Raw genomic sequence first — 27,242 nt, forward strand, 5'->3', positions numbered from 1 at the left:
TATATAGAAATGCATCTTTTAAATGCTCTATAGGCAATAATATACTGTCCCTATCTAGGGTATCAATATTTTCAGTCAGGGAATCCGACCACGCCAAACCAGCACTGCACATCCAGGCTGAGGCGATTGCTGGTCGCAGTATAACACCAGTATGTGTGTAAATACATTTTAGGATACCCTCCTGCTTTCTATCAGCAGGATCCTTAAGGGCGGCCATCTCAGGAGAGGGTAGAGCCCTTGTTCTTACAAGCGTGTGAGCGCTTTATCCACCCTAGGGGGTGTTTCCCAACGCACCCTAACCTCTGGCGGGAAAGGATATAATGCCAATAACATTTTAGAAATTATCAGTTGTTATCGGGGGAAACCCACGCTTCATCACACACCTCATTTAATTTCTCAGATTCAGGAAAACTACAGGTAGTTTTTCCTCACCGAACATAATACCCCTTTTTGGTGGTACAGGTTGAGTATCCCTTATCCAAAATGCTTGGGACCAGAGGTATTTTGGATATCGGATTATTCCGTATTTTGGAATAATTGCATACCATAATGAGATATCATGGTGATGGGACCTAAATCTAAGCACAGAATGCATTTATGTTACATATACACCTTATACACACAGCCTGAAGGTAATTTTAGCCAATATTTTTTGTAACTTTGTGCATTAAACAAAGTGTGTCTACATTCACACAATTCATTTATGTTTCATATACACCTTATACACACAGCCTGAAGGTCATTTAATACAATATTTTTAATAACTTTGTGTATTAAACAAAGTTTGTGTACACTGAGCCATCAAAAAACAAAGTTTTCACTATCTCAATCTCAGTCAAAAAAGTCCGTATTTCGGAATATTCCGTATTTCGGAATATTTGGATAAGGGATACTCAACCTGTACTCGTATTATCAGAAATGTGTAAAACATTTTTCATTGCCTCAATCATGTAACGTGTGGCCCTACTGGAAGTCACATTTGTCTCTTCACCGTCAACACTGGAGTCAGTATCCGTGTCGGCGTCTATATCTGCCATCTGAGGTAACGGGCGCTTTAGAGCCCCTGACGGCCTATGAGACGTCTGGACAGGCACAAGCTGAGTAGCCGGCTGTCTCATGTCAACCACTGTCTTTTATACAGAGCTGACACTGTCACGTAATTCCTTCCAACAGTTCATCCACTCAGGTGTCGACCCCCTAGGGGGTGACATCAATATTACAGGCAATCAGCTCCGTCTCCACATCATTTTTCTCCTCATACATGTCGACACAAACGTACCGACACACAGCACACATACAGGGAATGCTCTGATAGAGGACAGGACCCCACTAGCCCTTTGGGGAGACAGAGGGAGAGTTTGCCAGCACACACCAGAGCGCTATATATATACAGGGATAACCTTATATAAGTGTTTTTCCCCTTATAGCTGCTGTATTTTTAATACTGCGCGTAATTAGTGCCCCCCCTCTCTTTTTTAACCCTTTCTGTAGTGTAGTGACTGCAGGGGAGAGTCAGGGAGCTTCCCTCCAACGGAGCTGTGAGGGAAAATGGCGCCAGTGTGCTGAGGAGATAAGGCCGCCGAGAAGGGGGCGGAGCCTATCTCCCGTTTTTTTGTGTATTCTGGCAGGGGTTAAATTCATCCATATAGCCCAGGAGCTATATGTGATGCATTTTTTGCCATCCAAGGTGTTTTTATTGCGTCTCAGGGCGCCCTCCCCCCAGCGCCCTGCACCCTCAGTGACCGGAGTGTGAAGTGTGCTGAGAGCAATGGCGCACAGCTGCAGTGCTGTGCGCTACCTTGTTGAAGACAGGACGTCTTCTGCCGCCGATTTTCCGGACCTCTTCTGTCTTCTGGCTCTGTAAGGGGGCCGGCGGCGCGGCTCTGGGACCTATCCATGGCTGGGCCTGTGATCGGTCCCTCTGGAGCTAATGTCCAGTAGCCTAAGAAGCCCAATCCACTCTGCACGCAGGTGAGTTCGCTTCTTCTCCCCTTAGTCCCTCGATGCAGTGAGCCTGTTGCCAGCAGGTCTCACTGGCCTCCGTGGTCACCGGCATCCAATCCTGAATGCCGAATCTGCGGCCCTCTAGAAGATGAGCACTCTGTAATCACCACAGGAGAGACACCCTTTTCCTTGGATATAGGGTTATCCGCTGATGCATCTGAAGATGCGATCCGGACCATTTGTCCAGCAGATCCCACTGAAGAGTTCTTGCGGGAAATCTGCCGAATGGAATTGCTTCGTAATAAGCCACCATTTTTACCAGGACTCTTGTGCAATGATGCACTGACACTTTTCCTGGTTTTAGGAGGATCCCGATTAGCTCGGATAACTCCCTGGTTTTCTCCACTGGGAGAAACACGTTTTTCTGGACTGTGTCCAGAATCTTCCCTAGGAACAGTAGACGTGTCGTCGGAAAAAGCTGCGATTTTGGAATATTTAGAATCCACTCGTGCTGTCGTAGAACTACTTAAGATAGTGCTACTCCGACCTCCAACTGTTCTCTGGACCTTGCCCTTATCAGGAAAGCGTCCATGTTTCTTTTAAGAAAAATCCTCATTCCGGCCATTACCTTGGTAAAGACCCGGGGCGCCGTGGACAATCCAAACGTCAGCGTCTGAACTGATAGTGACAGTTCTGTACCAGGAACCTGAAGTACCCTTGGTGAGAAGGGCAAATTTGGACCTGTAGGTAAACGTCCCTGATATCCAGTGACATCATATCGTCCCCTTCTTCCTGGTTCGCTATCACTGCTCCGAGTGACTCCATCTTGATTTGAACGCTTGTATGTAAGTGTTCAAATATTTCAGATCTCACCGAGCCGGTTGGCTTCAGTACCACAATATAGTGTGGAATACTACCCCCTTCCTTGTTGTAAGAAGGGTACTTTGATTATCACCTGCTGGGAATACAGCCTGTGAATTGTGTGAGGGGGAGACGTCTCGAATTTCCAATGTACACCTGGGATATTACATGTAGGATCCCGGAGTTCCCTTGCGAGTGTTGCTGAAACTCTTGAGATGACCCCCTACCGCACCTGAGTCCGCTTGTACGGCCCCAGCGTTATGCTGCGGACTTGGCAGAAGCCGTGAGGAGCTTCTGTTCCTGGGAATGAGCTGCTTGCTGCAGTCTTCTTCCCTTTCCTCTCCCCCTGGGCAGATATGACTGGCCTTCGCCCGCCTGCCCGTATGGGGACGAAAGGACTGAGACTGAAAAGACTGTGTCCTTTTCTGCCAATATGTGACTCGGGGTAACAAAAGGTGGATTTTTCAGCTGTTGCCATGGCCACCAGGTCCAATGGACCGCCCCTTTATACGGCAATACTTCCATATGCCGTCTGGAATCTGCCTCACCTGACCACTGTCGTGTCTTCGTCTGGCAGATATGTACATCACATTTACTCTTGATGCCAGAATGCAAATATGCCTCTGCGCATCACACATATATAGAAATGCATCCTTAAAATGCTCTATAGACAATAAAATCCTGTCCCTGTCAAGGGTATCAAAATTTTCAGTCAGGAAATCCGACCAAGCCCCCTCAGCGCTGCACATCCAGGCTGAGGCGATTGCTGGTCGTAGTATAACACCAGTATGTGTGTATATACTGTTATGATATTTTCCAGCTTCCTATCAGCTGGCTCCTTGAGGGCGGCCGTATCTGGAAACGGTAACGCCATGTTTTTTATAAGCGTGTGAGCGCCTTGTCCACCCTAAGGTGTGTTTTCCAACTCGCCCTTACTACTGGCGGGAAAAAGGGTATACCGCCCATAACTTTCTGTCGGAGGAACCCCACGTATCATCACACACTTCATTTAATTTATCTGATTCAGGCAAAACTACAAGTAGTTTATTCCCACCCTACAAAATACCCTTATTTGTGGTACTTGTGGTATCAGAAATACGCAACACCTCCTTCATTGCCCTTAACATGTAACTTGTGGCCCTAAAGGAAAAATACGTTTGTTTCTTCACCGTCGACACTGGGGTCAGTGTCCATGTCTGTGTCTGTCGACCGACTGAGGTAAATGGGCGTTTTTACAAGCCCCTGACGGTGTCTGAGACGCCTGGACCGATACTAATTTGTCCGCCGGCTGTCTCATGTCGTCAACCGGCTTGCAGCGTGTTGACATTATCACGTAATTCCATAAGTAAGCCATCCATTCTGGTGTCGACTCCCTAGAGAGTGACATCACCATTACAGGCAATTTTCTCCGTCTCCTCACCAACATTTTCCTCATACATGTCGACACACACGTACCGACCTACAGCACACACATACAGGGAATGCTCTGATAGAGGACAGGACCCACTAGCCCTTTGGGGAGACAGAGGGAGAGTTTGCCAGCACACACCAAAAGCGCCATAATGTATATAACAACCCTAGAAGGTGTTGTTTCTATATATGGGCTCTTAATATATAATTATATCGCCAATTTATGCCCCCCTTCTCTTTAACCCTGTTTCTGTAGTGCAGGGGAGAGTGGGAGCCTTCCTCACCAGCGGAGCTGATCAATATACACCAAGAAGAACGGAAATAAGATTGCAGAAGGTGAAACCTGTCAAGACTTAATCTGGTGCTTTTAAAAGAAAAGCCAGTTTAATACTGTAAGTCATTACATGCCTGACCTATTAAAATAAGAATTTACTTACCGATAATTCTATTTCTCGTAGTCCGTAGTGGATGCTGGGGACTCCGTCAGGACCATGGGGAATAGCGGGCTCCGCAGGAGACAGGGCACATCTAAAAAGCTTTTTAGGTCACATGGTGTGTACTGGCTCCTCCCCCCATGACCCTCCTCCAAGCCTCAGTTAGGTACTGTGCCCGGACGAGCGTACACAATAAGGAAGGATCTTGAATCCCGGGTAAGACTCATACCAGCCACACCAATCACACCGTACAACTTGTGATCTGAACCCAGTTAACAGTATGATAACAAACCGAAGTAGCCTCCGAAAAGAAGGCTCACAACAATAGTAATAACCCGATTTTTGTAACAATAACCATGTACAAGCATTGCAGACAATCCGCACTTGGGATGGGCGCCCAGCATCCACTACGGACTACGAGAAATAGAATTATCGGTAAGTAAATTCTTATTTTCTCTAACGTCCTAGTGGATGCTGGGGACTCCGTCAGGACCATGGGGATTATACCAAAGCTCCCAAACGGGCGGGAGAGTGCGGATGACTCTGCAGCACCGAATGAGAGAACTCCAGGTCCTCCTTAGCCAGAGTATCAAAATTTGTAAAATTTTACAAATGTGTTCTCCCCTGACCACGTAGCTGCTCGGCAAAGTTGTAATGCCGAGACTCCTCGGGCAGCCGCCCAGGATGAGCCCACCTTCCTTGTGGAATGGGCATCTACATATTTCGTCTGTGGCAGGCCTGCCACAGAATGTGCAAGCTGAATTGTACTACAAATCCAGCGTGCAATAGACTGCTTAGAAGCATGAGCACCCAGCTTGTTGGGTGTATACAGTATAAACAGCAAGTCAGACTTTCTGACTCCAGCCGTCCTAACTATATATATATATATATATATATATATATATATATATATATATATATATATATATATATATATATATATATATATATTTTTAGGGCCCTGACCACGTCTAGTAACTTGGAGTCCTCCAAGTCCCTAGTAGCCGCAGGCACCACAAGAGGTTGTTTCAGGTGAAAACGCTGACACCCCTTTATGAAGAAACTGGAGACGAGTCCCAGTTCTGTCCTGTTCAAATGGAAAATTTTAATATGGGCTTTTGTAAGACAAAGCCGCCCATTCTGACAATCGCCTGGCCGAGGCCAGGGCTAACAACATGGTCACTTCCCATGTGAGATATTTGTCAACAGCATGGTCACTTTCCATGTGAGATATTTCAAATCCACAGATTTGAGCGGTTCAAACCAATATGATTTTAAGAAATCCCAACACTATGTTGAGATCTCACGGTGCCCCTAGGGGCACAAAAAAGCTGTATATGCAATACATCCTTTACAATCTGGACTTCAGGAACTGAAGTCAATTCTTTCTGGAAGAAAATCTACAGGGCCGAAATTTAAATGTTAATGAACCCCAATTTGAGGTCCAAAACACTCCTGTTTTCAGGAAGTGTAGAAATCGACCTAGTTGAATTTCCGTCGTGGAGCCTTCCTGGCCTCACCCACGCAACATATTTTTACCACATGTGGTGATGACGTTGTGCGGTCACCTCCTTCCTGGCTTTGACCAAGGTAGGTATGACCTCTTATGGAATGCCTTTTCCCCTCAGGATCCGGCATTCAACCGCCATGCCGTCAAACGCAGCCGCGGTAAGTCTTGGAATAGACATGGTACTTGCTGAATCAAGTCCCTTCTTAGCTCCCCAGGCCCTTAGTCCTCTGTGAGCATTTCTTGAAGTTCCGGGTACCAAGTCCCTCTTGGCCAATCCGGAGCCACTAGTATAGTTCATACTCCTCTATGTCTTATAATTCTCAATACCCTGGTTATGAGAAACAGAGGAGGGAACACATACACAGACTGGTACACCCACGGTGTTACCAGAACATCCACAGCTATCGCCTGAAGGTCTCATGACCTGGCGGAATACCTGTCCCGTTTTTTTTTTTTCGGGCGGGACGCCATCATGTCCACCTTTGGTCTTTGCCAACGGTCCACAATCATGTTGAAAAAACTTCCCTATGAAGTTTCCACTCTCCCGGGTGGAGGTCATGCCTGCTGAGGAAGTCTGCTTCCCAGTCGTCCACTCCCGGAAAGAACACTGCTGACAGTGCTATCACATGATTTTCCGCCTAGCGAAAAATCCTTGCAGTTTTCACTGCCCTCCTGCTTCTTGTGCCGCCCTTCTGTTTACGTGGGCGACTGCCGTGATGTTATCCCACTGGATCAATACCGGCTGACCTTGAAGCAGAGGTCTAGCTAAGTTTAGAGCATTATAAATTTGCTCTAAGCTTATTTATGCGGAGAGAATTCTCCAGACTTAATCACACTTCCCTGGAAATTTTTTCCCTGTGTGACTGTTCCCCAGCCACTCAGGCTGGCCTCCGTGGTCACCGGCATCCAATCCTGAATGCCGAATCTGCGGCCCTCTAGAAGATGAGCACTCTGTAATCACCACAGGAGAGACACCCTTTTCCTTGGATATAGGGTTATCCGCTGATGCATCTGAAGATGCGATCCGGACCATTTGTCCAGCAGATCCCACTGAAGAGTTCTTGCGGGAAATCTGCCGAATGGAATTGCTTCGTAATAAGCCACCATTTTTACCAGGACTCTTGTGCAATGATGCACTGACACTTTTCCTGGTTTTAGGAGGATCCCGATTAGCTCGGATAACTCCCTGGTTTTCTCCACTGGGAGAAACACGTTTTTCTGGACTGTGTCCAGAATCTTCCCTAGGAACAGTAGACGTGTCGTCGGAAAAAGCTGCGATTTTGGAATATTTAGAATCCACTCGTGCTGTCGTAGAACTACTTAAGATAGTGCTACTCCGACCTCCAACTGTTCTCTGGACCTTGCCCTTATCAGGAAAGCGTCCATGTTTCTTTTAAGAAAAATCCTCATTCCGGCCATTACCTTGGTAAAGACCCGGGGCGCCGTGGACAATCCAAACGTCAGCGTCTGAACGGATAGTGACAGTTCTGTACCAGGAACCTGAAGTACCCTTGGTGAGAAGGGCAAATTTGGACCTGTAGGTAAACGTCCCTGATATCCAGTGACATCATATCGTCCCCTTCTTCCTGGTTCGCTATCACTGCTCCGAGTGACTCCATCTTGATTTGAACGCTTGTATGTAAGTGTTCAAATATTTCAGATCTCACCGAGCCGGTTGGCTTCAGTACCACAATATAGTGTGGAATACTACCCCCTTCCTTGTTGTAAGAAGGGTACTTTGATTATCACCTGCTGGGAATACAGCCTGTGAATTGTGTGAGGGGGAGACGTCTCGAATTTCCAATGTACACCTGGGATATTACATGTAGGATCCCGGAGTTCCCTTGCGAGTGTTGCTGAAACTCTTGAGATGACCCCCTACCGCACCTGAGTCCGCTTGTACGGCCCCAGCGTTATGCTGCGGACTTGGCAGAAGCCGTGAGGAGCTTCTGTTCCTGGGAATGAGCTGCTTGCTGCAGTCTTCTTCCCTTTCCTCTCCCCCTGGGCAGATATGACTGGCCTTCGCCCGCCTGCCCGTATGGGGACGAAAGGACGGAGACTGAAAAGACTGTGTCCTTTTCTGCCAATATGTGACTCGGGGTAACAAAAGGTGGATTTTTCAGCTGTTGCCATGGCCACCAGGTCCAATGGACCGCCCCTTTATACGGCAATACTTCCATATGCCGTCTGGAATCTGCCTCACCTGACCACTGTCGTGTCTTCGTCTGGCAGATATGTACATCACATTTACTCTTGATGCCAGAATGCAAATATGCCTCTGCGCATCACACATATATAGAAATGCATCCTTAAAATGCTCTATAGACAATAAAATCCTGTCCCTGTCAAGGGTATCAAAATTTTCAGTCAGGAAATCCGACCAAGCCCCCTCAGCGCTGCACATCCAGGCTGAGGCGATTGCTGGTCGTAGTATAACACCAGTATGTGTGTATATACTGTTATGATATTTTCCAGCTTCCTATCAGCTGGCTCCTTGAGGGCGGCCGTATCTGGAAACGGTAACGCCATGTTTTTTATAAGCGTGTGAGCGCCTTGTCCACCCTAAGGTGTGTTTTCCAACTCGCCCTTACTACTGGCGGGAAAAAGGGTATACCGCCCATAACTTTCTGTCGGAGGAACCCCACGTATCATCACACACTTCATTTAATTTATCTGATTCAGGCAAAACTACAAGTAGTTTATTCCCACCCTACAAAATACCCTTATTTGTGGTACTTGTGGTATCAGAAATACGCAACACCTCCTTCATTGCCCTTAACATGTAACTTGTGGCCCTAAAGGAAAAATACGTTTGTTTCTTCACCGTCGACACTGGGGTCAGTGTCCATGTCTGTGTCTGTCGACCGACTGAGGTAAATGGGCGTTTTTACAAGCCCCTGACGGTGTCTGAGACGCCTGGACCGATACTAATTTGTCCGCCGGCTGTCTCATGTCGTCAACCGGCTTGCAGCGTGTTGACATTATCACGTAATTCCATAAGTAAGCCATCCATTCTGGTGTCGACTCCCTAGAGAGTGACATCACCATTACAGGCAATTTTCTCCGTCTCCTCACCAACATTTTCCTCATACATGTCGACACACACGTACCGACCTACAGCACACACATACAGGGAATGCTCTGATAGAGGACAGGACCCACTAGCCCTTTGGGGAGACAGAGGGAGAGTTTGCCAGCACACACCAAAAGCGCCATAATGTATATAACAACCCTAGAAGGTGTTGTTTCTATATATGGGCTCTTAATATATAATTATATCGCCAATTTATGCCCCCCTTCTCTTTAACCCTGTTTCTGTAGTGCAGGGGAGAGTGGGAGCCTTCCTCACCAGCGGAGCTGGTCAGGAAAATGGCGCTGAGTGCTGAGGAGAATAAGCTCCGCCCCTTTCACGGCGGGCTTTTCTCCCGGTTATTAGGAAAACTGGCCTGGGTTAAATACATACATATAGCCTTAATGGCTATATGTGATGTATTTATTTGCCAAATAGGTATTTATATTGCTGCCCAGGGCGCCCCCAGCAGCGCCCTGCACCCTCCGTGACCGTGTCAGTGAGCCGTGTAGCAACAATGGCGCACAGCTGCAGTGCTGTGCGCTACCTCTCTGAAGACTGTGAAGTCTTCTGCCGCCTGTTTCCGGACCTCCGTTCCGCCGTCTTTCTTCAGCGTCTGTAAGGGGGATCGGCGGCGCGGCTCCGGGACGAACCCCAGGCTGACCTGTGTTCCGACTCCCTCTGGAGCTCAGTGTCCAGTAGCCTAAAACTTCAATCCTCCTGCACGCAGGTGAGTTGCAAGTCTCTCCCCTAAGTCCCTCGTTGCAGTGATCCTGTCGCCAGCAGGAATCACTGATTAGAAACCTAAAAAAAAAACTTTACTAAACAGCTCCTTAAGAGAGCCATCCAGTTTGCACCCTTCTCGGACGGGCACAAAAACCTAACTGAGGCTTGGAGGAGGGTCATGGGGGGAGGAGCCAGTACACACCATGTGACCTAAAAAGCTTTTTAGATGTGCCCTGTCTCCTGCGGAGCCCGCTATTCCCCATGGTCCTGACGGAGTCCCCAGCATCCACTAGGACGTTAGAGAAATTATAATACAGAAATATAGACAATATGGCTATATGTGATATTAGCAATTATACCAGACATTGCCTGGGTTTTTCTTGGCCCGTCTCTGTCCTCCCTACATATATTTCTTTCCCGTCACATATAGCTCACTCTCCACCTCTCACCCCCCCCCCCATATATAATGCTCTTTCCTCCACACCCCCACCTGATCCGTGCTGCTGCCTGAAGCTACTCCCTCCTTTCCTTCTCTCCATACACTGTAGCCAATGGAGGGTCGGGGGACAGTAAGACCCCTCCCAAGTCAGACAGCCTGTCAAACGGAATTAAGTGCGCACATGTTAGAGCCACCTTGCATGAGTGTGACAGCGGGGATCCCTATGTAGGTATCCGGATGATAGGTCGACCACTAATCATCAACATGCATTCTGTCAACATGGACAAAAGGTAGACATGTTTATTAGGTCAACATGTGAAAAGTAGACAGTGCTTATGTTCGACAGGTGTAAAAGGTTGACACAGCTTTTTCATACTTGACCATCCACGTGGACTACGGCTGGGAATAGGAACCTGTGCGGAGCACAGCAGTAGCGGGGCTAGGCACCTTGCCGAATCGAGCCACGCGGTACACTAATTGGGAGTCCATGTGCTAGGACAGTAAAAACGACACCAAAAACAATTTAAAAATCCTGTGTCGATTTTTTCTGTGACGACAATTTGTCAAGTCGACCCTTTGACCATGTCTACCAATAGTGGTCGACCCTGTGATCCATACCCTTTATGTAGCACCGGCTACTGTTTTCCCCAAGTATGTATGTATGTATGTATGTATGTATGTAAGTAAGTAAGTATGTATGTATGTATCTATGTATGTATGTATGTATGTATGTATGTATGTATGTATGTAAGTAAGTATGTATGTATGTATGTATGTGTTTATGTTACATGTAGCGGGTCTGTTTGTATGTAAAAGAAAATCTTTACACTCGCAGGCACTGTGCACATTAGGTTCAACATGCTGGCATATCATCATTTTCACCATCCTTAAGTTTTATATAATATATGTTACAGTTTGTAATTGGGAAAATATTCAGAGAAATTAATTCAACACAGGGTGAGTGGGGGGGGCGCAAGGGGTGTGAGGAGGAAACACTCTCTCCTTCCCCTTTGCCACGGCTGGAAAATGAGTGGACAGAGGATACATTTATAATAGTAGAACTCACGGCTTGCATTCCGGTACAGCAGGAAGGGCTCGTGGAGCTGAAATTCTAGATCCTTGTTGATGGGTTCCACTAAATTGTGCATATTAAGCCGATTCATTATCGTAAAGCCATGCTGAGGAGATGCGGACCTAAAATGCGGAAATAATGTAACAGTAGATGCAATTTTAAATTCTTTTGATACAAAGATGAAATTTAAACACAAGACATGTAGACAGCAATCATTCGCCAATCAGCAGTCAGCAGGAGACCATGATGTCTAAATGATGTGCTTGGATTCATTCCAAGGCCGACAGATAGTAAAATAGGTAATCAGGTGAACAGCATAATCTGCTGCATGTACTTGTGCTATAGGTAATATAAGGACTAGAGCATTAAAGCATAGTGTGCCATGATTGCAGGCACAGTTTTAGCTAAAATGATGTTTATTCTGTATCCTCCATAGTCTTAGCAAACGCTAGTCCTGGTTAGGTGTGCATTATATAGAGAATGCCAATAGGTATATTTTAATATGCCATGAATATACTGTACATATATATCCCCCTCTCCAACATATACACACACTCACAATGGGGCAGATGTATTAACCTGGAGAAGGCATAAGGAAGTAATAACCCAGTGATAAGTGCAAGGTGATAAACGCACCAACCAATCAGCTCCTAACTGTTAATTTACATATTGGAGGTGATTGGTTGGTGCGTTTATCACTGGTTTATCACTTCCTTATGTCTTCTCCAGGTTAATACATCTGCCCCAATATCACATATTTGATAATTGGATAGATTTGTAACTATTTTTACCTCACTACTTTGTCAAGTTGGGAAATGGTTACGTTTGTGTGTGATTATATACATACCTCGTATACACAAATAATGTCCCTTCTATTTCAGTTTTCTCCTGTGTTAAAAAAAAAGAAAAAAAGATTGATGTATTCAGTCTTCTTATGAAAGTACAATATTTACATCACTTCCGCTCTGGCTCATGGGGTGTGGAGCAGTTCATATTGGACCTTGCTAGGTCTGGCCTGCTCTGATACCTTTAACACTAAATAAGACGTGGAGCTAGAGCAGGACAAAATCTCCCACAGTATTTTCGCCACTTACATGCTTACACCACAATGAGCTACTGGCTGATATATACTACCTGTACCATTTTGCTACACGTTTGGTATGCACTGTAGTAGTTACATTGCATACATATATATAGTATTTACGAGTACTAAGTACTTTTTGTCTATACTTTGGGCTCATTCCAGAATTACATTTTTATGGATTTGCAATTCAATGAAGTGTCAAATGATTGTACTCAACGGAGAAATTTACTTTAGGTATTAAGACTTATTCCTTCATTACACCACTTGACTGAAATGAACAAGAGCAGGCACTTTCTGTTACAGTCCCTACTACATTTCTCTTCATGCACTGCCTGAGAATTCTCTATTGAACAGTTTACAGCACATCTTTCTTAACCTGTTCGTAAGGCTGTGCGCACACGCGCAATGCGCTGCACAGGCCGAAATTTACTATTCGACGTGGCCGAAGGCCGGCCCCGCCGGTAGTCAATGTTGGGCTGCCTGCACAGTCTATTTTTCCTTGCGACGCCGATCCCGCGGGACGGCGCATCGGCATCGCAAGGACTATGCACACAGTGCGATATGCACTATATTTTCTTACGGTTTGGACTATATAGTCAAAATCGTAAGAAAAATCGCAACATGTGTACACACTTTAACTTTAGTTTGATGCTCTCTGTGACATCACGTAGAACCAGTTACCACTCCTTAATGCATACACCCTCTCCAACATTAGACAAAAAGACTTGTTGTTAGGGATTATCATGTATAATGACTTACTCTCTGCCACCCCTATACAAACCCTTTATTTTCCTCCCTCTGACACAGTGATTTCCAAACTTGGTCCTCAAAGGAGCAATAAAGGTACAGGTTTTAAAGATATTCATGGCTCAGCACATATGGTTAATCAATTGACTGAGGTATAAATTAAGTCATCTGTGGCCAAGCATGGATATACTTAAAATCTGGACCGTCAGTGCTCCTTGAGGACTGAATTTGGGAACCACTGCTCTTACACCACCCTGCTGTGCACATACCCCTTTTCCACCTGAGTACCAGGTCTGACCCGGGATTTTTAACCCGGCTATAATCCGTGTCGGCCCCGGCGTTTCCACTGCACTTCGACACGGGTTATTCCCAGGTCGGATCGGTTTCCACTTAACCCGGGTAAGCTCTGTAAAAGCCTAAAAGCTTCATTACCGTGTTCAACCCAGGTAGTTACCCGTGTAGGATTCCAGGGTCACTCAACCCGTGTTGTGCTGTTTCCACCTACTAAAAAATAAGATTTTACTTACCGATAAATCTATTTCTCGTAGTCCGTAGTGGATGCTGGGGACTCCGTCAGGACCATGGGGATTAGCGGCTCCGCAGGAGACAGGGCACAAAAATAAAGCTTTAGGATCAGGTGGTGTGCACTGGCTCCTCCCCCTATGACCCTCCTCCAAGCCTCAGTTAGGATACTGTGCCCGGACGAGCGTACACAATAAGGAAGGATTTTGAATCCCGGGTAAGACTCATACCAGCCACACCAATCACACCGTACAACTTGTGATCTGAACCCAGTTAACAGTATGACAACGTAGGAGCCTCTGAACAGACGGCTCACAACAATAACAACCCGATTTCTTTGTAACAATAACTATGTACAAGTATTGCAGACAATCCGCACTTGGGATGGGCGCCCAGCATCCACTACGGACTACGAGAAATAGATTTATCGGTAAGTAAAATCTTATTTTCTCTAACGTCCTAGTGGATGCTGGGGACTCCGTCAGGACCATGGGGATTATACCAAAGCTCCCAAACGGGCGGGAGAGTGCGGATGACTCTGCAGCACCGAATGAGAAAACTCCAGGTCCTCTTTAGCCAGGGTATCAAATTTGTAGAATTTTACAAACGTGTTCTCCCCCGACCACGTAGCTGCTCGGCAGAGTTGTAATGCCGAGACCCCTCGGGCAGCCGCCCAGGATGAGCCCACCTTCCTTGTGGAATGGGCCTTGACAGATTTAGGCTGTGGCAGGCCTGCCACAGAATGTGCAAGTTGAATTGTGCTACAAATCCAACGAGCAATCGTCTGCTTAGAAGCAGGAGCACCCAGCTTGTTGGGTGCATACAGTATAAACAGCGAGTCAGATTTTCTGACTCCAGCCGTCCTTGAAATATATATTTTCAATGCCCTGACAACGTCCAGCAACTTGGAATCCTCCAAATCGCTAGTAGCCGCAGGCACCACAATAGGCTGGTTCAGGTGAAACGCTGACACCACCTTAGGCAGAAAATGAGGACGCGTCCGCAGTTCTGCCCTGTCCGAATGGAAAATCAGATATGGGCTTTTATACGATAAAGCCGCCAATTCTGACACTCTCCTGGCTGAAGCCAGGGCCAGTAGCATGGTTACTTTCCATGTAAGATATTTCAAATCCGCCGATTTGAGTGGCTCAAACCAATGGTATTTGAGAAAATCCAAAACTACATTAAGGTCCCACGGAGCCACTGGGGGCACAACCGGGGGCTGTATATGTAGTACTCCTTTTACAAAAGTCTGGACTTCAGGAACTGAAGCCAATTCTTTCTGGAAGAAAATCGACAGGGCCGAAATTTGAACCTTAATGGACCCCAACTTGAGGCCCATAGACAATCCTGTTTGCAGGAAATGTAGGAATCGACCCAATTGAAATTCCTCCGTGGGGGCCTTCCTGGCCTCACACCACGCAACATATTTTCTCCAAATGCGGTGATAATGTTGTGCAGTTACCTCCTTCCTGGCTTTTACCAGTGTAGGAATGACCTCTTCCGGAATGCCTTTTTCCCTTAGAATTCGGCGTTCAACCGCCATGCCGTCAAACGCAGCCGCGGTAAGTCTTGGAATAGACACGGTCCCTGCTGAAGCAGGTCCCGTCTTAGAGGTAGAGGCCACGGATCTTCCGTGAGCATCTCCTGAAGTTCCGGGTACCAAGTTCTTCTTGGCCAATCCGGAGCCACGAGTATCGTTCTTACTCCCCTTTGCCGTATAATTCTCAGTACTTTTGGTATGAGAGGCAGAGGAGGAAACACATACACTGACTGGAATACCCACGGCGTTACCAGAGCGTCCACAGCTATTGCCTGAGGGTCTCTTGACCTGGCGCAATACCTGTCCAGTTTTTTGTTGAGGCGAGACGCCATCATGTCCACCTTTGGTTTTTCCCAACGGTTCACAATCATGTGGAAGACTTCTGGATGAAGTCCCCACTCTCCCGGGTGTAGATCGTGTCTGCTGAGGAAGTCTGCTTCCCAGTTGTCCACTCCCGGAATGAACACTGCTGACAGTGCTATCACATGATCTTCCGCCCAGCGAAGAATCCTTGCAGCTTCTGCCATTGCTCTCCTGCTTCTTGTGCCGCCCTGTCTGTTTACGTGGGCGACTGCCGTGATGTTGTCCGACTGGATCAACACCGGCTGACCCTGAAGCAGGGGTTTTGCCAGGCTTAGAGCATTGTAAATCGCTCTTAGCTCCAGTATATTTATGTGAAGAGACATCTCCAGGTTTGACCATACTCCCTGGAAGTTTCTTCCCTGTGTGACCGCTCCCCAGCCTCTCAGACTGGCATCCGTGGTCACCAGGACCCAGTCCTGTATGCCGAATCTGCGGCCCTCTAACAGATGAGCACTCTGCAACCACCACAGAAGAGACACCCTTGTCCGTGGCGACAAGGTTATCCGCTGATGCATCGGCAGATGCGATCCGGACCATTTGTCCAGCAGATCCCACTGAAAAGTTCGTGCGTGGAATCTGCCGAATGGAATCGCTTCGTAAGAAGCCACCATCTTTCCCAGGACTCTTGTGCATTGATGCACAGACACTTTCCCTGGTTTTAGGAGGTTCCTGACAAGTTCGGATAACTCCTTGGCTTTCTCCTCCGGAAGAAACACCTTTTTCTGAACCGTGTCCAGAATCATTCCCAGGAACAGCAGACGTGTCGTCGGGGTCAATTGAGATTTTGGAAAATTCAGAATCCACCCGTGCTGTTGCAGCACTATTTGGGTTAGTGCTACAACGTCCCCCAGCTGTTCCCTGGACCTTGCCCTTATCAGGAGATCGTCCAAGTAAGGGATAATTAATACGCCTTTTCTTCGTAGAAGAAACATCATTTCGGCCATTACCTTGGTAAAGACCCGAGGTGCCGTGGACAATCCAAACGGCAGCGTCTGAAACTGATAATGACAGTTTTGCACCACGAACCTGAGGTACCCTTGATGTGAAGGGCAAATTGGGACATGCAGGTAAGCATCCTTGATGTCCAGGGACACCATAAAGTCCCCTTCTTCCAGATTCGCTATCACTGCTCTGAGTGACTCCATCTTGAACTTGAATTTTTGTATGTACAGGTTCAAAGATTTCAGATTTAGAATAGGTCTTACCGAGCCGTCCGGCTTCGGTACCACAAATAGTGTGGAATAATACCCCTTTCCCTGTTGTAGGAGGGGTACCTTGACTATCACCTGCTGAGAATACAGCTTGTGAATGGCTTCCAATACCGTCGCCCTGTCTGAGGGAGACGTTGGCAGAGCAGACTTTAGGAACCGGCGAGGGGGAGACTTCTCGAATTCCAACCTGTAACCCTGAGATATTATCTGCAGGATCCAGGGGTCCACCTGTGAGTGAGCCCACTGTGCGCTGAAATTCTTGAGTCGACCCCCCACCGCCCCTGAGTCCGCTTGTAAAGCCACAACGTCATGCTGAGGGCTTTGCAGAAGCCGGGGGGGGGCTTCTGCTCCTGGGAAGAAGCTGCTTGGTGCACTCTCTTACCCTTTCCTTTGCCTCGGGGCAAATATGACTGTCCTTTCGCCCGCTTGTTCCTATAGGAACGAAAGGACTGCGGCTGAAAAGACGGTGTCTTTTTCTGTTGGGAGGGGACCTGAGGTAAAAAGGTGGATTTCCCGGCTGTTGCCGTGGCCACCAAATCCGATAGACCGACCCCAAATAATTCCTCCCCCTTATACGGCAATACTTCCATATGCCGTTTGGAATCCGCATCACCTGACCATTGTCGCGTCCATAAACTTCTTCTGGCAGATATGGACATCGCACTTACTCTCGATGCCAGAGTGCAAATATCCCTCTGTGCATCTCGCATATATAGAAATGCATCCTTTAAATGCTCTATAGTCAGTAAAATACTGTCCCTATCCAGGGTATCAATATTTTCAGTCAGGGAATCCGACCAAACCACCCCAGCACTGCACATCCATGCAGAAGCGATGGCTGGTCGCAGTATAACACCAGTATGAGTGTATATACTTTTCAGGGTAGTTTCCAGCCTCCTATCTGCTGGATCCTTGAGGGCGGCCGTTTCAGGAGACGGTAACGCCACTTGTTTTGATAAGCGTGTGAGCGCCTTATCCACCCTAGGGGGTGTTTCCCAGCGCGCCCTAACCTCTGGCGGGAAAGGATATAATGCCAATAACTTCTTTGAAATTAGCAGTTTTCTATCGGGGTTAACCCACGCTTCATCACACACTTCATTCAATTCGTCTGATTCAGGAAAAACTACAGGTAGTTTTTTCAGACCCCACATAATACCCCTTTTTGTGGTACATGCAGTATCAGAGATATGTAAAGCCTCCTTCATTGCCGTGATCATATAACGTGTGGCCCTACTGGAAAATACGTTTGTTTCTTCACCGTCGACACTAGATTCGGTGTCCGTGTCTGGGTCTGTGTCGACCGACTGAGGTAAAGGGCGTTTTACAGCCCCTGACGGTGTCTGAGACGCCTGTACAGGTACTAACTGGTTTTCCGGCCGTCTCATGTCGTCAACTGATTTTTGTAATGTGCTGACATTATCACGTAATTCCATAAATAAAGCCATCCATTCCGGTGTCGACTCCCTAGGGGGTGACATCACCATTACCGGCAATTGCTCCGCCTCCACACCAACATCGTCCTCATACATGTCGACACACACGTACCGACACACAGCAGACACACAGGGAATGCTCTTATCGAAGACAGGACCCCACTAGCCCTTTGGGGAGACAGAGGGAGAGTTTGCCAGCACACACCCAAGCGCTATAAATATATAGGAACAACCCTATAGAAGTGTTGTCTCCCTTATAGCAGCTTAATATATATCAAAAACGCCAAAAAAAGTGCCCCCCCCCCTCTCTTTTTTACCCTGTTTCTGTAGTGCAGTGCAGGGGAGAGTCCTGGGAGCCTTCCTCGCAGCGGAGCTGAGCAGGAAAATGGCGCTGTGTGCTGAGGAGATAGGCCCCGCCCCCTATTTCGGCGGGCTCTTCTCCGGAGTTTGTGAGACCTGGCAGGGGTTAAATACATCCATATAGCCCCAAGGGCTATATGTGATGTATTTTTTAGCCAGAACAAGGTATTCTCATTGCTGCCCAGGGCGCCCCCTGCAGCGCCCTGCACCCTCCGTGACCGCTGGTGTGAAGTGTGTGACAACAATGGCGCACAGCTGCAGTGCTGTGCGCTACCTCATGAAGACTGAAAAGTCTTCTGCCGCCGGTTTCTGGACCTCTTCGCTTTTCGGCATCTGTAAGGGGGTCGGCGGCGCGGCTCCGGGACCGGACTCCATGGCTGGGCCTGTGTTCGATCCCTCTGGAGCTAATGGTGTCCAGTAGCCTAAGAAGCCAATCCATCCTGCACGCAGGTAAGTTCACTTCTTCTCCCCTAAGTCCCTCGTTGCAGTGAGCCTGTTGCCAGCAGGACTCACTGAAAATAAAAAACCTAAAAACTTTTTCTAAGCAGCTCTTTAGGAGAGCCACCTAGATTGCACCCTGCTCGGACGGGCACAAAAACCTAACTGAGGCTTGGAGGAGGGTCATAGGGGGAGGAGCCAGTGCACACCACCTGATCCTAAAGCTTTATTTTTGTGCCCTGTCTCCTGCGGAGCCGCTAATCCCCATGGTCCTGACGGAGTCCCCAGCATCCACTATGACGTTAGAGAAACCTGTTTTAATGTGCGCCCCTGTGCAAAAACACAGGAAATTTAGCTAGTGGAAAAGGGGTATTAACAGCCGTCCACGTCCCTTCTCTCCAAAATGTCTGCTCAAACCTCACCTTTTTACTTACCCGCACTGCCCCCTCTCTTGCCTGTTGCTCCCATCAGTCCTCTTTCTTACTTATCTTGGCTGTTGATGGCATCAACCCTGCAACCCAGGGCGCACACAATCCCCATTATATATTTAGGCTCAGCCTTCCACCCACCATGTACATGCCAAACTCATCACGTGTTTCTGCAGTGCCTTTTTCCAAACTCTGGAATGCTAGATTTGTCAGTGAGAATCTCACATTCATCTAGGACCTATTTCTCTCCAACCCCTAATTCCATCAGCCTCTGTGCTATTAATGAAACTTTGATCCCCCCACCCCTTTTATACTGCTGCCCCTGTAGATTTATTGTCTCTTCCTCACCCACACTCAACTTGGTAGCCGACAAAGTGGTGTAGTAGGCGTCCAACACTCTTCTAGCTGTATCTTCCAGGCCATTCTCTCTGAACCCTCTCCTCCTATGAAGCCCACACTTACTAAAGTGACCAACAATCACTTCATAGTTAAGCCAAAAGGTCACTTCTCCATATTCATTCTCCTTGATCTCCCTGCAGTGTTCTATATAGCTCAACACCCTATTCTTTCGCAACACTGAATCTCTCCTGGTTCACCTACCTTTCTGAATGCTCCATCAGAGTGGTAAATTTACTAAGATGGGAGCTTTTTAGAACTGGTGATGTTGCTCATGGCAACCAATCAGATTCTACTTAACATTTATTTAGCTGCTTCTAGAAGATATTAGATAGAAACTGATTGGTTGCTATGGGCAACATCACCATTTCTAAAAAATAAGAAAAATAAAAACCTCCCACCTTAGTAAATTTACTCCAGTGTTTCTATTAGTAGCAAACCCATTTCCTATATCTGACAGGGTCCCCCTGCTATTACTCTACTTTTCTTATTCTTTATACCTTTTCTTTTGGAGAAATTAAACCATTCTGCTGCCTCTATGCCAGCACCACCTAAATCTACCTATACTGCCCTGTGACTGCTATCTCCAACTCTTTTATCCCATGTGTCCAACTAAACCCACCCCCCATATGCACATGGATGTTCCAAAACATATCTAAAATAGAGCTCACGCTCTGCCCTCCTCCCAGTGTTACTTTTCACTTCACAGATGACCACATCACACTCTCTCAGTTCATTACCAAAACCCTTTAATGACCACTAAACTAACATTTATTTTTTTTAAACTTAATCAAAAGCAGTATTCTTATTATTATGTGATTAAATCGAGAACATATGTCTAAAAATATACTAATATAAAATATAATACTAATATAAAATATAAAAATGTTGGTGCCCCCCTTACATACACCCCCCCCCACACACACACACCCTCTTCATATGTAGATATCCGGCACTCATGGTGAACAGTAGCAGCATGCTCTTTCCCAATAGTAATATAGATACACAAGCAAAGCGGACGGCACTCCAAGTCAGTCATCACAATAAAATAGACACCAGCATACCTTTATAGTACACCTACAGTACTCCCTCACCCACCAGCGTGTCACAATGTAGATGCTTTGGCGCAGTGGTGTGCCGATATATCGAGAGAGAGAGAGAGATATATATATATATATATATATATATATATATATATAAAAAATGCACAAACGCCTTTTTCACTTAAAAACACACAAACGCCTCTTTCACATAAAAACACACACACAAATGCCTCTTTCACTTAAACACACACAAATACCTATTTTACTTAAAAACACACAAGCGCCTTTTTCACTTAAACACACACACACACACACGCCTCTAACTTACACACGTCTCCTTCGCTTAAACACACACACGCCTCCTTCGTTTAAACACACACACATGCCTCCTAAACTTAAACACACACACACACGTCTCCTTTGCTTAAACACACATGCCTCCTTCGCTTAAACACACACACACCCTTACTTTACTTAAACACACATGCCTCTTTCACTTAAACATACACACGCCTCTCACTTTTACACACACACACAAATGCCTCTCTCACACTCACACACACGTTTCCCTTACATGCACACACGCCTCTTTCACTTAAAAACACAAACAAAAACAAACACATGCCTCCTGCACTTACACCCACACACACACCTCACTTAAACATGCACACATAAAACACAGTGCTGCCAACATTTATTTATTTAAGACTACACACACCCCCACACAGTGCAGCTTGAGGAAAGTGCTGCCAGTGCCTACCTGCTGCTATCAGCCCAACGGAGGAACAGAGAGCTTCACTCGGCCAGCTCAACTGGAAGGGCCTGGCAGGAGCTGCACTCTGGAGCTGCCCCTAGCTGCAGCCACAGCCAGCTCTCTGTATATACGAGGAGGCAGCTTCCGTGTCACTGACACGAAAGTGCCTTGCAGCGAACGATCGCCAGGGTCAGTCAGCTGGAGACAATGGAGGAGATGTGCCCCCTTGAGGTCAGGAGCCCGGCAGCAGCCGACTCCACTGCCTCCCAGAGTTCTGCCCCTGCCTAGGTGTATAGCAACGCCCATCTCTAGTGTTCATGGGGCATATTCAATTAGCTTACCATGCCAGCCCTATTCAATTAGTGGGGATCCCAGTTCATTACCAAGGGTATCCTTTTCCTTGCAGCTTAAAGGGCCCCATACACTAAGACAATTTTACACGATTTCATACAATTCCGATATATCCGTCTGATATATTGTATGAAATTGTGTACAATCGTATGTGTTTTAGATCGTATCCAATCTGATGCGCGTCCCCGTGGCTGTCGTATAGGATCCCCTAGGTCGTTGGTGCAGCACTAATGATATATCGGAATTGGATGGAATCGGATGAAAAAATAAGAATTTACTTACCGATAATTCTATTTCTCATAGTCCGTAGTGGATGCTGGGACTCAGTCAGGACCATGGGGAATAGCGGGCTCCGCAGGAGACAGGGCACATCTAAAAAAGCTTTTAGGTCACATGGTGCGTACTGGCTCCTCCCCCTATGACCCTCCTCCAAGCCTCAGTTAGGTACTGTGCCCGGACGAGCGTACACAATAAGGAAGGATCTTGAATCCCGGGTAAGACTCATACCAGCCACACCAATCACACCGTACAACTTGTGATCTGAACCCAGTTAACAGTATGATAACACAAACGAAGTAGCCTCTGAACAGATGGCTCACAACAACAGTAATAACCCGATTTTTGTAACAATAACTATGTACAAGCATTGCAGACAATCCGCACTTGGGATGGGCGCCCAGCATCCACTACGGACTATGAGAAATAGAATTATCGGTAAGTAAATTCTTATTTTCTCTAACGTCCTAGTGGATGCTGGGACTCCGTCAGGACCATGGGGATTATACCAAAGCTCCCAAACGGGCGGGAGAGTGCGGATGACTCTGCAGCACCGAATGAGAGAACTCCAGGTCCTCTTTAGCCAGAGTATCAAATTTGTAAAATTTTACAAACGTGTTCTCCCCTGACCACGTAGCTGCTCGGCAAAGTTGTAATGCCGAGACTCCTCGGGCAGCCGCCCAGGATGAGCCCACTTTCCTTGTGGAATGGGCCTTTACAGATTTAGGCTGTGGCAGGCCTGCCACAGAATGTGCAAGTTGGATTGTACTACATATCCAACGTGCAATCGTCTGTTTAGACGCAGGAGCACCCAACTTGTTGGGTGCATACAATGTAAACAACGAGTCAGATTTTCTGACTCCAGCTGTCCATGAAATATATATTTTTAATGCTCTGACAACGTCCAGTAACTTGGAGTCCTCCAAGTCGCTAGTAGCCGCAGGCACCACAATAGGCTGGTTCAAGTGAAATGCCGAAACCACCTTAGGGAGAAATTGAGGACGTGTCCTCAATTCTGCCCTGTCCGAATGGAATATCAGATATGGGCTTTTGTATGACAAAGCTGCCAACTCCGAAACTCTCCTGGCTGAAGCCAGGGCCAACAGCATGGTTACCTTCCATGTAAGGTATTTTAAATCTACCGATTTTAAAGGCTCAAACCAATGAGATTTGAGAAAATTTAGAACCACGTTCAAATCCCACGGTGCCACTGGAGGCACTATTGGGGGTTGTATATGTAGTACACCTTTGACAAAAGTTTGTACTTCAGGCACTGACGCCAATTCCTTCTGGAAGAAAATTGATAAGGCCGAAATTTGAACTTTAATGGACCCCAATTTGAGGCCCATAGACAATCCTGCTTGCAGGAAATGTAAGAATCGACCCAATTGAAATTCTTCCGTTGGAGCCTTCTTGGCCTCACACCACGCAACATATTTTCTCCAAATGCGGTGATAATGTTGTGCGGTCACTTCTTTCCTGGCTTTAATTAAAGTAGGAATAACTTCCTCAGGAATGCCCTTCTCTTTTAGAATCCGGCGTTCAACCGCCATGCCGTCAAACGCAGCCGCGGTAAGTCTTGGAACATACAAGGTCCCTGCTGAAGCAGATCCCTTCTTAGAGGTAGAGGCCACGGATCCTCCGTGAGCATCTCTTGAAGTTCCGGATACCAAGTTCTTCTTGGCCAGTCCGGAGCTACCAGTATTGTTCTTACTCCTCTTTTCCGTATAATTCTCAGTACCTTTGGTATGAGAGGCAGAGGAGGGAACACATACACTGACTGGTACACCCACGGTGTTACCAGAGCGTCCACAGCTATTGCCTGAGGGTCTCTTGACCTGGCGCAATACCTGTCCAATTTTTTGTTGAGGCGAGACGCCATCATGTCCACCTTTGTTTTTTCCCAACGGTTCACAATCATGTGGAAAACTTCTGGATGAAGTCCCCACTCTCCCGGGTGAAGGTCGTGTCTGCTGAGGAAATCTGCTTCCCAGTTGTCCACTCCCGGGATGAACACTGCTGACAGTGCTACGACATGATTCTCCGTCCAGCGCAGAATCCTTGCAGCTTCTGCCATTGCACTCCTGCTTCTCGTGCCGCCTTGTCGGTTTACGTGGGCGACTGCCGTGATGTTGTCGGACTGGATCAACACCGGCTGACCCTGAAGCAGCGATTTTGCCAGGCTTAGAGCATTGTAGATCGCTCTTAGCTCCAGTATATTTATGTGAAGAGACGTCTCCAGGTTTGACCACACGCCCTGGAAGTTTCTTCCCTTTGTGACTGCTCCCCAACCTCGTAGGCTGGCATCCGTAGTCACCAGGACCCAGTCCTGTATGCCGAATCTGCGGCCCACTAACAGATGGGCAGTCTACAACCACCACAGGAGAGACAACCTTGTTCTCTGTGACAGTGTTATCCGCTGATGCATGTGCAGATGCGATCCGGACCATTTGTCCAGCAGATCCCACTGAAATGTTCGTGCATGGAATCTGCCGAATGGAATCGCTTCGTACGAAGCCACCATCTTTCCCAGGACTCTTGTGCATTGATGTACTGACACAGTTCCTGGTTTTAGGAGGTTCTTGACAAGTTCGGATAACTCCCTTGCTTTCTCTTCCGGGAGAAATACCTTTTTCTGAACCGTGTCCAGAATCATGCCCAGGAACAGCAGACGTGTTGTCGGGGTCAATTGAGATTTTGGAAGATTTAGAATCCACCCGTGTTGCTGAAGCACTACTTGTGTTAGCGCTACACCGACTTCCAGCTGTTCTCTGGACTTTGCCCTTATCAGGAGATCGTCCAAGTAAGGGATAATTAATACGCCTTTTCTTCGTAGAAGAACCATCATTTCGGTCATTACCTTGGTAAAGACCCGAGGGGCCGTGGACAACCCAAACGGCAGCGTTTGAAACTGATAATGACAGTCTTGTATCACGAACCTGAGATACCCTTGGTGTGAGGGGTAAATCGGGACATGTAGATAAGCATCTTTTATGTCCAAGGACACCATGAAGTCTCCTTCTTCCAGATTCGCTATCACTGCTCTGAGTGACTCCATCTTGAACTTGAATTTCTTTATGTACAGGTTCAAGGATTTCAGATTTAGAATAGGCCTTACCGAACCGTCCGGTTTCGGTACCACAAATAGTGTGGAATAATACCCCTTTCCCTGTTGTAGGAGGGGTACCTTGACTATCACCTGCTGAGAATACAGCTTGTGAATGGCTTCCAAAACCGACGTCCTTTCTGAGGGAGACGTTGGTAAAGCAGACTTTAGGAACCGGCGAGGGGGAGACCTTTCGAACTCCAGCATGTAACCCTGAGATACTATCTGCAGGACCCACGGGTCCACTTGTGAGTGAACCCATTGATTGCTGAAAATCTTGAGTCGACCCCCCACCGTTCCTGAGTCCGCTTGTAAAGCCCCAGCGTCATGCTGATGGCTTTGTAGAAGCCGGGGCGGGCTTCTGTTCCTGGGCAGGGGCTGCTTGCTGCCCTTTCTTACCCTTTCCTCTGCCTCGCGGCAGATAAGACTGTCCTTTTGGTCGCTTTTTATAGGAGCGAAAGGACTGCGGCTGAAAAGACGGTGTCTTTTTCTGTTGGGAGGGGGTCTGAGGTAAAAAAGTGGATTTGCCGGCAGTTGCCGTGGCCACCAGGTCCGAAAGACCGACCCCAAACAATTCCTCTCCTTTATATGGCAATACTTCCATATGCCTCTTGGAATCCGCATCACCTGACCACTGTCGCGTCCATAAACTTCTTCTGGCAGATATGGACATCGCGCTTACTCTTGATGCTAGAGTACAAACATCCCTCTGAGCATCTCGCATATAAAGGAAAGCATCCTTTAATTGCTCTAGAGTCAATAAAATACTGTCCCTATCCAGGGTATCAATATTTTCAGTCAGAGAATCCAACCACACTACCCCAGCACTGCACATCCAGGCTGAGGCTATTGCCGGTCGCAGTATAACACCAGTATGTGTGTATATACTCTTCAGTGTAGTTTCCAGCCTCCTATCTGCTGGATCCTTGAGGGCGGCCGTATCAGGAGACGGCAACGCCACTTGCTTTGATAAACGTGTGAGCGCCTTATCCACCCTAGGGGGTGTTTCCCAGCGCGCCCTAACCTCTGGTGGGAAAGGGTATAATGCCAATAACTTCTTGGAAATTAGCAGTTTTCTATCGGGGTTAACCCACGCTTCATCACACACGTCATTCAATTCCTCTGATTCTGGAAAAAATACAGGTAGTTTTTTCACCCCCCACATAATACCCCTTTTTGAGGTACCAGCAGTATCAGAGATCTGCAAAGCCTCCTTCATTGCCGTGATCATATAACGTGTGGCCCTATTGGAAAATACGTTTGTTTCTTCACCGTCGACACTAGATTCATCTGTGTCGGTACCCGTGTCGACTGACTGAGGTAAAGGACGTTTTACAGCCCCTGACGGTGTCTGAGACGCCTGAACCGGTACTAACTGGTTTGCCGGGCGTCTTATTTCGTCAACTGACTTTTGTAATGTGCTGACATTATCACGTAATTCCATAACTAAAGCCATCCATTCCGGTGTCGACTCCCTAGGGGGTGACATTACCATCATCGGCAATTGCTCTGCCTCCACACCAACATCGTCCTCATACATGTCGACACACACGTACCGACACACAGCAGCCACACAGGGAATGCTCTAATCGAAGACAGGACCCCCTAGCCCTTTGGGGAGACAGAGGGAGAGTTTGCCAGCACACACCAAAAGCGCTATAAATGTATATAAACAACCCTAGAAGGTGTTGTTTACTATATATGCGCTCTTAATATATAAA

At 47.1% G+C, this 27,242-nt stretch overlaps 1 protein-coding gene across 2 annotated transcripts in view; it reads right to left on the reverse strand.

Moving 5' to 3' along the window:
• Nucleotides 1–27,242, reverse strand: part of DCP1A (decapping mRNA 1A) — a 233,182-nt gene that overhangs the window by 196,344 nt on the left and 9,596 nt on the right. For both annotated transcript variants that reach the window (XM_063940808.1, XM_063940807.1), the window contains exons 2-3: nucleotides 12,314–12,354; nucleotides 11,461–11,588 (exon numbers count right to left, since the gene is read on the reverse strand). In XM_063940808.1, the coding sequence (XP_063796878.1) occupies nucleotides 11,461–11,588; nucleotides 12,314–12,354 (169 nt within the window). The remainder of the gene's footprint in view (nucleotides 1–11,460; nucleotides 11,589–12,313; nucleotides 12,355–27,242) is intronic.

This window comes from Pseudophryne corroboree, chromosome 9 (assembly GCF_028390025.1).
Source record: "Pseudophryne corroboree isolate aPseCor3 chromosome 9, aPseCor3.hap2, whole genome shotgun sequence".
In the NCBI taxonomy this organism is placed as follows: Eukaryota; Metazoa; Chordata; class Amphibia; order Anura; family Myobatrachidae; genus Pseudophryne; species Pseudophryne corroboree.